At 33.4% G+C, this 9,118-nt stretch overlaps 1 protein-coding gene across 1 annotated transcript; it reads left to right on the top strand.

Annotated features, from left to right (window-relative positions):
* Nucleotides 1-2,387: 2,387 nt before the first annotated feature.
* On the top strand, nt 2,388-8,981 carry LOC132554360 (synaptojanin-2-binding protein-like). The gene is made up of 4 exons (XM_060218665.1): nt 2,388-2,491; nt 3,546-3,682; nt 4,170-4,283; nt 4,732-8,981. Exons 1-4 carry the CDS (start codon nt 2,446-2,448, stop codon nt 4,876-4,878), a joined length of 444 nt encoding a protein of 147 aa, XP_060074648.1. The 5' UTR covers nt 2,388-2,445; the 3' UTR covers nt 4,879-8,981.
* Nucleotides 8,982-9,118: the final 137 nt, after the last annotated feature.

The raw sequence follows: 9,118 nt of genomic DNA, 5'->3' as shown, positions 1-9,118 counted from the left end.
CATACATTTCTTATTTTTCTACAATAAATTTTCTTATTTTTTAATCAAACAATTCCTCATCTAGAATGTGGCCGAGATAGACCAGTAGACTATTTTCTTCGGAGTGCGACATGCGATTGTTTTCGTTGCGATCACATATACTCTCAGGGTCTAGGGTGCAAAACTATGGAGATTGTATAAAACATTTTTGATATTTTAATTACCACCTTCCATACTACTTGAGGTGGATTTTTTCCCCATTATCGGTGTCCACCAGCCGAAGGGATTATCGAGACACCTAAATTTACACCACCGCTCTCGATTTAGATTTATAACTTTGTATTTGTTTTATGTTCTGTGTATGTGATGTAATTTATGTAATATTTGTGTCTTATTTTATATACAACCTGACCGAAAACAGACATTTTCTTCCAGTAGTGTCCGTCCTAAATTCAAAATCAGAGATGTGTATTCATGTGACCAGAATGTCACAGAATTATTTCCACTCTCGATAGATTTTGCTGGGAATTCCAGACTACTTCTTTGATGTAAAAAGCCTGGACATTTCGGAAATAAGCGTACTAATATAGCACGGTAATGACTTCCTGCAGTCAGAGACGTATATATGTGATATATATGTCTCTGCTGCAGTCCATTGGTAATAGGAAAGATTTTTTTTCGTTTCACTGCGGGCGTCAAATCAATGAAGGTTTGCTTCGTCATTTCCGTGTTTATTGTTTTTGTTGATAATTATTTGTAACTGCATGGTTTCAAAAGGCTATTAAACATATCCGTCATGTTTGACAGTGCTGTGCATTCCACTCCAATGCCGATCGTCCGCTTCATCCGTCAGTATTGTTTTACTGCAGTTCCCTAGAGCGTCACCATGTCTATAGGAAATGGGAAACAGTGTTAACTGCGTTAAATTGTAATTGATTAAAATCGAACACGTTTGATTCACTTTTGTGCCCTGAAGGAATACACTTACAGATTTAACCGCGCAAGATTTTCGGGTTTTGCATTTTTTCGGGCACAATTTGAAAACTAATATTACATTATCACGCAGGGTTCCGGAATTAATCATGACCATATATTGATTTTCTGCAACCTACAGGAAAAAAACTTTGCCCGATATCTTCAGTATTTATTGTTACTTAAATGTCATCTGAACATTCCGTGATTGGACTTCCATGATATGTACTATAGTATTATCGACAGCTACTAGAATCTGACACTATTTTCTCTATCTTTCTTTTGGCTAACTACAGGCACTCAACAATTTATCTTCCTGTGTCTTGATTGCTTATAAGAAAACACAGGAATACCTGTGAATTTTCGTCATAGTGGATGGTTATTGTTAACATTGTAAGGGAGGTAATTCAGAATTTTAGAATAATATATATAAAAAAAAAACAAGATGTATTTATAAAACACTATGCCTCCCGTTGCATCAAAATTCTGAAACGGGACATTAAAATTGTACCATGTAAGGCATGTGCTTATTGCATACACACTTTGTGACACATTTATGCCTCATACTGCAATAACTTAGGACCAATGTGAAAGTTTTTTTTTCAAATGTAGGTCAAAGGTCTCGGTCACGGTCATATGGTCAACAAATTTGGGACCCCCGGAAAGGTCTTGTCACAAGGAAAACATGCCAAATATGAAAGCCCTACCTCTTACGGTGCAACAATTATCGACAAGGTTAAAGTTGACAGCAGACAAACGGACAGCACAAAACAATCTGCCCCTGATCTTGTGATCCGTGGGTATATAAACTTCCGCTCGCACCAACATTTACCAAAATTTGAACAAAAATAGATAAAAAAATAATAAAAAGAACCTACCCTCCAGCGCATATTTTATTATTATTATTTTTCCGAAAAAACTACTTTTCAAATAGGTATGGCCTACGTTGAAATTGCTTTGTGGGATGAAATCGATTAATCATGAAAGTTATATTTTACATTTTGTATATGATCTGTCGATCATCCGAATATAAAGTTACAAAACAGCAAACGTTTGATATATCTATCGATACACAACTAACTACTTCTCTGCAACTCTTGAAATTCAAACTTTTACATTTGATAAGAGAAAAACTGACCAATCACAGGCTGATACGATCCTTTTGAATATTACAAAGGAGCGACACCCAACTTCAAAGCAATTACAATATATCATTATGCGACCTCGAGATTGAGAACACGTCGGTAGTTTAAAAGTGAAACTACAAAATATAAACACGACGGTTGTTGACTGTTTACTCAAGCTTAATCTTTTAAGATGTAACCCATAACATTTATAACCAAATAAACGAATGTATTTTTTTTTGTATTTTCCCGCGAAAGTCTTAACACTTCGTTGTACTTCCGACATTGAAGAGTTCCCTCCTCGACCTTCGATCAAATGGCATGAAACGCGAAGGACTTGGGATTTCCTGTACGAATTGAAAGAGAAACAATGGATCTTCCAGTCACTGAGATAAATCTGGTCAGAGGAACAAGTGGTACGCAATACAAGATTATGTAAACGATGATTGAAAGATTTGTGTCCCAAAGTTTTTGTCTTTCTTTGACACATCACAAAACAAACAACCGGCCGGCTTCCCATGTTGATCGATTCTGTCTGTGAAGTATGAAAGCTCTTTCTATACTAAACCTGTAAAATTCAGTACAGAGCACGAGTTCCGGCAGCCTACCTTTATTACTTTTATGGGACTGTTCTTATAGTGACGAATTGATTTTTTCCGCATGACAAGATAACAATCATTTATTTACTAGTGTATTGAAAATCAGTTTGTAGGAAATCTGATTCCGGCAACCGGGGACGTCCCTGCGGCAACTTAATTAGTCATGTAAATTAGGGTTTCTTACCATAACTGGATATTGTTGTAATGTATATTTTCTGAGTCATTATTAGCAATAATGTCCATGCCAGGTTACAAAAACGCTATAGACTTATAATTATACATGCAAGTCCATATTAGCAACAGGTGTCAACTTAGGGTTTAGAAAATCACGCCGTAAATATTATGTTTTGATATTTACAATTATTTATAGTGTCTTGACATTTAGCCGGCTTTGCTACTGACATTACGACCATTCAGCAATCCACCTTAGCAACAACAACCACAGGAATTGGACTATTTATATGTGTATATATAAATAATGTCGTACTACTAAATTAGCTGGATTCAGGTAAAACAATAGGTATATATTTCATATATGAAACATTCAATTTCTAGCTTTTATATCACTTATAAAACATTCTATTCCTGTGTAACATGTTAAAGTTGTGTGAAGATACAGGTAGAATCTTCAGTTCTGAAGTTAAGGGGCCATGGGCCATGTCTGACTCTCTTTATCACTAGCCCTCCACCAGTGAGTCTACGTTTGACAGTCAATAGGTACTTGATACACATCAGTTTTTTTCGTCAAAATAAATACAGCTTATATTTTAAGCGCCGACCATATGTACGCTATATCTCTCTAATGAACCAGATTTATATAGTTTCTTGTTTAAATGTATCTTTATAATTGTTTTTTATTTACTATCTGTAGGTCTTGGTTTCAACATTCGTGGAGGAGTAGATGCTCCACATATTCAGGGAGATTCTGGGATTTTCGTCACCAAGATTAGAGAAGATGGATCTGCATTTAAAGATGGACAGTTAAAGGAAGGAGACAAAGTGTTAGAGGTAGTATTTAACCCAGGGTCTTAAATATACACACACACACACACACACACACACACACACACACACACATACACACACACACACACACACACAGAACAAGTTAAAGATCATCACATGAACTCTGGAAGAAAAGATACTTTTCATGAAACAACTGTCTTAAGACTATCCATTCCAAAGTAAGATATGTCCAATATTTTACCAAACATGAAGATAGCCTATCAGATTTCTTATGAAATTATATTGGCAGAACCATTATATGTTAAAAAAGAATTTAAACCACATATGCTGTTAGAATATAAAGTAATTTTCCATTTGAAGAATGGGGTAGTGGTTAAAGTTGATGGAGTATATTTTACCAGCTTCTAGCTGTTTGTCAATGTAAATGGTTTAGGAGGATATCTTCACAGCTATTAGTATGTGTTTGAAACCCCAGAGTGTTCCTAAACTGTCTTGAATATTCAATTTGGACATTTTCTATTATTACCAGGTGAATGGATTAGACTTGTCCCAAGTCACACACCAGGAAGCTGTGTCTTGTTTTGTTAATGCGGGAGAAGATGTCAGGATGAAGGTTCAGCAGGGAGCTGAAGCTTTAATCACGGTAAGAACTGATTTAATTTCTATTTGGCTCAATTATGTGTGATAGATTTACACTTCAAACATCTATCTTTACAAAACCCGAAAAAGTAAAATTGCAGGAAATCTTGTCATATTTTGGCATTGGTATTAACTGCATTGTGAAATTTATGGAAGTTATTTCAATTATTGCAAAGAATCTGGTTTGTAACACCTTTTCAATTTGAATTTTGGGTTTTGATATAAGTACTCAGCATTGTCCCACAGACATCGCTGTATCCTTCTTGAAACTCGACAAGTTTTCTACTGGAGGGGAGATGGTAACCCTGTTAAATACTAGCTGCAATATACAGCTCGGCTAGAGAGAACTTGTCTTTAGCTAGATCAGTTGAGCATCAGACTAGTTAGCCAGGGGTCCTGTGTTTGAGTCCTCAGTTACAGTTGTATATTCAACAATATATTTTTTATGACAGAAACGACTAGAAGACTCAATGGCAAAGCAAAGCAAGGGAAAAACTCCAGACGATAAAAGTGGATCGTGGAAACTTCCACTAATGCTCCTCCTTGTTGGTGTAGCTGGTGCAGGCGCCTTCGTGTATTGGAGGAAAGCATTTCGATGATATAAAAACTGTGATACCTTTCAAATGTATTATAAGTTAATGACAGTGGTGTTTAAGTGATAAGACCGTAAGACAATATCCTTTTATGATATATTTCCCATTGGTGGAGAACAGAAAATCTTTTATAAGATGCTTCTGGTTTTGAATAAAATTACCTGAATGTGAAGTAAAATCTCAGTTGTACAGTAATTATATACCTATAAAAGTGTTTGCAAAGATTAAAGTTTGTTACAGAGTACATGGGTAAAATCCACATTATCAGGCATGTAGAGATGATACGCTATGTCTTGTTACAACCAATTGGGGCATATTTAACCCTGGTCACCTTAGTGAAAGTGAATTTTTATGTGATTTGCTGTGCAGCTCAACCATCTGACTTTCCATGTAGTGGTTCAGTACGCATTGCATGTGCAAGTATAATTTTTTCATTTTTTGTTTTATTGTAAGAAAATTGAACAGCTCTGAAATATTTTTTCGCTATTTCAAATACTTGATATATAATATCAGAAAAATGAATTTTAGAAGGAAGTTAGTACTAACCTGTACTCCACCAATGGGGAATAATGCATTGTAAAATGTACAGTTTTGGGCACATGATTATATAATCTTAACAATTCACAACAAGTGTTACCTGTGTGTCTTACATAGTCATATAAGATGTGTATAAAACAACAATGCCTGTCAGAATTTTGTTGGTGCCTTCCATTTCTTATCTTCTGTATTTTAGCAACTAAGTATCTAATATTGATTGGAGCACAATAGGAACATTATTTTTTTTTTGTTTTTTTTTGTTCCACAAAGGTTTGAGAAATGTCAATGATCAAATATACAAAATATTGGGTTGGCAATCGTTTGATGAAACTTAGATTAGAATTTAAATGTTTTCATTTGAAAATTTTTGAAGTATAGAAAAGTACAGTTTTTATTGGCATTTGTTTTCATAGCTCATATTGCTTAAATTAAGGCTTGCTTTTATCTTTTTCTCCGACCTAAAATTAATAATAGTAGTATGAATATTTTCTCAAAATATTTTTTTCTTCAGAACTGTCATCTCATTTGGTGAATCAATATTTTATAAGAAAAAAACTGTTAGTTCTGGTATGGAAAGATTTAAATAAGAACTTTTTAAAAATACAGATTTATAATCAAGTTGTGTTAATTGTGGTTCTAGAACTTGGGGTCTGAATGAGATCTATATATATGTTATTTGAGAATTGTGTTTCGTACAAATAGAATTGAGGATTAAGGGTGCTTCTTTGTAAATCTCCCTTATAATAGGAGATGGATATATACCTTTCCATATTGTTCCAATGGAAAATAATTATGAAATGCAATGTTACCAATATATATATCAATGTGTGCTTGTATTTTGAGATTTTCCTACAGAGAAAAAACTTAAAAACTTCATTTTGGAGACAAATGAAAGTAGGGGAAATGTTTCATCACTAGATTCTATTTTGTTTATCACTAAATTTTGTTTGTGTTGCTGAACGTTATTTTGTTGCTTTCTTTTGCACAGATTAAAGACGGAATGTAAGTGTGTGAGGAAATGGGTACTCAAATGATACTCTTAGCAATGAGAATAATCACTTGGTCACTTTCTATACAGACTTGAGATTTCTCTGTAGTTTCGAATGTTTTGTACCAAGTTATGTGTCAGACAGTGGATAGAAAGTGACTCAAATTAATAGTGAATTTGTTTAATATTGATTAAAAATGTTTATACATTTTTAGATTAAAAGACATTTAAAAGATGCACATCAAAATGGTTAATATAAATTTGTTTGAATTAAAAGGAAGTGATACGTAGTGAAAAAATCTACAGATAATAACCAGATTATCTTAAATTAAGAAAAAATGTTTATGTGAAAACTCTTACAAAATGAATCATATAATTTCTTTGGCTGTGAACATTATTTGGTTTGACCAGATTGTTGAGAGTTGTTTGGTTATAAGTATGGACCTACAGGTCTTATTTTGCTCTCTGATGGTCTTGACAAAGCTTTTTGAGATCTGCATTAACACAGGCAGGTCTGTTGTATCTTATGCCAGAAATGCTACATTTGAAGTGATGACAAACCTGATTGTAGGCAAAGAAATCCACAGTGGTGTTTGGAGATATATTTGCTCTCCATTATGACGTTACCAGGTGACTTTCTTGGATTAGTACTACTAGATAATGTAGAGTATTGTGTGCCATATTTCACAACAAATTGATCTCACCTATTCATTATTCTGGGTAATGAATATATGTGTGCATTTTTTTAATATAAGATGCATAAAAACCATGAAGCACTGTAGCTGTAGGTCATAGTTAATGTGGTACAGGTACAGGCCTGGGACACATTTCAAATGAATAATCTGTACAGGGATTTCACAAGAAAACCATACATTTCTTAATTGAGACCAAAGTTGTTATCTCTTTGTAAAATTGTGATTAACTACAATGTGAATATAAGACGGGATATGTCCAGAGCCTGTCAAATCGTGACAGAATAATGGAGGTTTAACATTGAAGGATGTTATGTGTAATGGACTGGTGTCCACGGCCTGTTGAACTACCATAACCTATGTAATATGTCAAAGTCTACTTAACTTGTGTTGGAGTGAAGTTTCATCGTTTAAAAGCTCAAATGTTTATACATAACAGCAAAAGAGATTTTAATGAATGTTTTCAAATCTTGTTGAAATTTCAGAGAGGTGTACATGTTTTAGCCTGTTCATGAATATAGTGGTAATATGAGGTGATGTAAAATTCCAGTTAAAGAATAAATCAGATTAAGTGAGATTGAATGAGATATTTAGTTAAGGGAATATAACTGAGGTATTATCAGAGCAAATGTGATTTTATGCATACGGTCATTCTGACATGAAATGCAGGCAAGAAATTTCAGCTGTGTATTGAATTTACATGTTTGTCAAAAAAACCTATCTGATATATATTAGTGGAATAGAAGATAGCATGCATTTATACCATACATGTAGCTGTGGTGATACCAACATTTTTTCAGTGTAATGATTTGTAATCCTACATGGGTTTGTGGTGACTGTTTCCTCAACTCGGGAGTGGTGCAGAACTATATTTACAAAAAGACCTTTCATACTCATTTCAACTTTCACTAGATTTTATGTACAGCCTTGATTATTTATGTTGAATGTCTTGACTCGAAAACATATACATACCTGGTAGTCACATTTTCATCATTCCATATCACACACCTTAGTGTAACCTTTTGTCGATCAGAAAAGTATTCTCAACAATAGCTTTGTATGCTGCATTCCCATGTAGCTTTGAATTCAATCATATAGCTTAGGTATTTGACAAGGTCACCAGTGTGCTTATCTAATTTCTTACTTTATATCTTGCTATCCAACATATCCGTATGCAAAATTAAAAAAAAACCAAATCGCTTTTGTTAAAAATTCTAGCAAGCCATCATTGCTTTTAAAATGTGACAGAATTCTGAAAAAAAACCTCTGGATCATTTAAAAAAAAAAAAAAAATATGTATATTTACCACAATGTCTGTAAAAATGTCTGTCTTGATGGAATGTTTGTTTTTTCTGAGGTACTAATTTTGTATGTTTTAAAGTGGTAATTTGTGTTTAGAAAGTATGCATCGAAAACCAGTGTTAACTCCTACACTCTTGTCAGTTGATATTTGTAAGAATGATGAAACCACTAGTTAAGCATGTTTACTTTTAAAGCATTGAGAGTAAAAACTAAAACAGTATTTTAAGTATATGTATGTTTTTCAACTAAAATCGTGTGCAAATACAAATTTACAATATTTCAAATGGGTAAAGTTTGAGTGCTTTGCTTTTTGAAGGAAAGTTTTTATTAACTCTACAGAGTTTGACTGATAGATGTGTCGCACAATTTAAGAGACCCTTCTATACTGAATTTATTTTAGTATGAATACAAAACATGAATTTATGACTTTGATGTATAAATGTGTGTAGTAAATGACACTTTGTAGCGATGAATGTTTTGAATTTTGTCTTCAGTTTGTCTTTGATGTTTTTTTTGTAGTCTGTTTATATGAAATATAACAACAATTTTGTTTTAATATGATTCTGTGTTTAATAAAACCTATCCTGTTACATTACTATTGTTCTAATTATGTAGCATGAATGTTCACAGCTGTGACTAGAATTCTTGAATATCATCTATTTCATATTGAAAACAGAAAATATCTCTAAAAATTATAGACAAGAAAGAGAAGTAATGAGCGTTCATA

Source organism: Ylistrum balloti, unplaced genomic scaffold, assembly GCF_031769215.1.
Source record: "Ylistrum balloti isolate Yb309-2 unplaced genomic scaffold, AGI_CSIRO_Ybal_v1 Utg370398, whole genome shotgun sequence".
Classification (NCBI taxonomy): Eukaryota; Metazoa; Mollusca; class Bivalvia; order Pectinida; family Pectinidae; genus Ylistrum; species Ylistrum balloti.
Note: the sequence above shows the minus strand (reverse complement) of the source record. Positions and strands in the feature narration are given on the sequence as shown.

Bases quoted from the DNA above. Each gene is read 5' to 3' on its own strand.
- LOC132554360 (XM_060218665.1), top strand. From the start codon at position 2,446: ATGGATCTTCCAGTCACTGAGATAAATCTGGTCAGAGGAACAAGTG. The intron at 3,683-4,169 runs GTAGTATTTAAC...TATTATTACCAG, and splicing joins AAGGAGACAAAGTGTTAGAG to GTGAATGGATTAGACTTGTC. The intron at 4,284-4,731 runs GTAAGAACTGAT...TTTTTATGACAG, and splicing joins GAGCTGAAGCTTTAATCACG to AAACGACTAGAAGACTCAAT.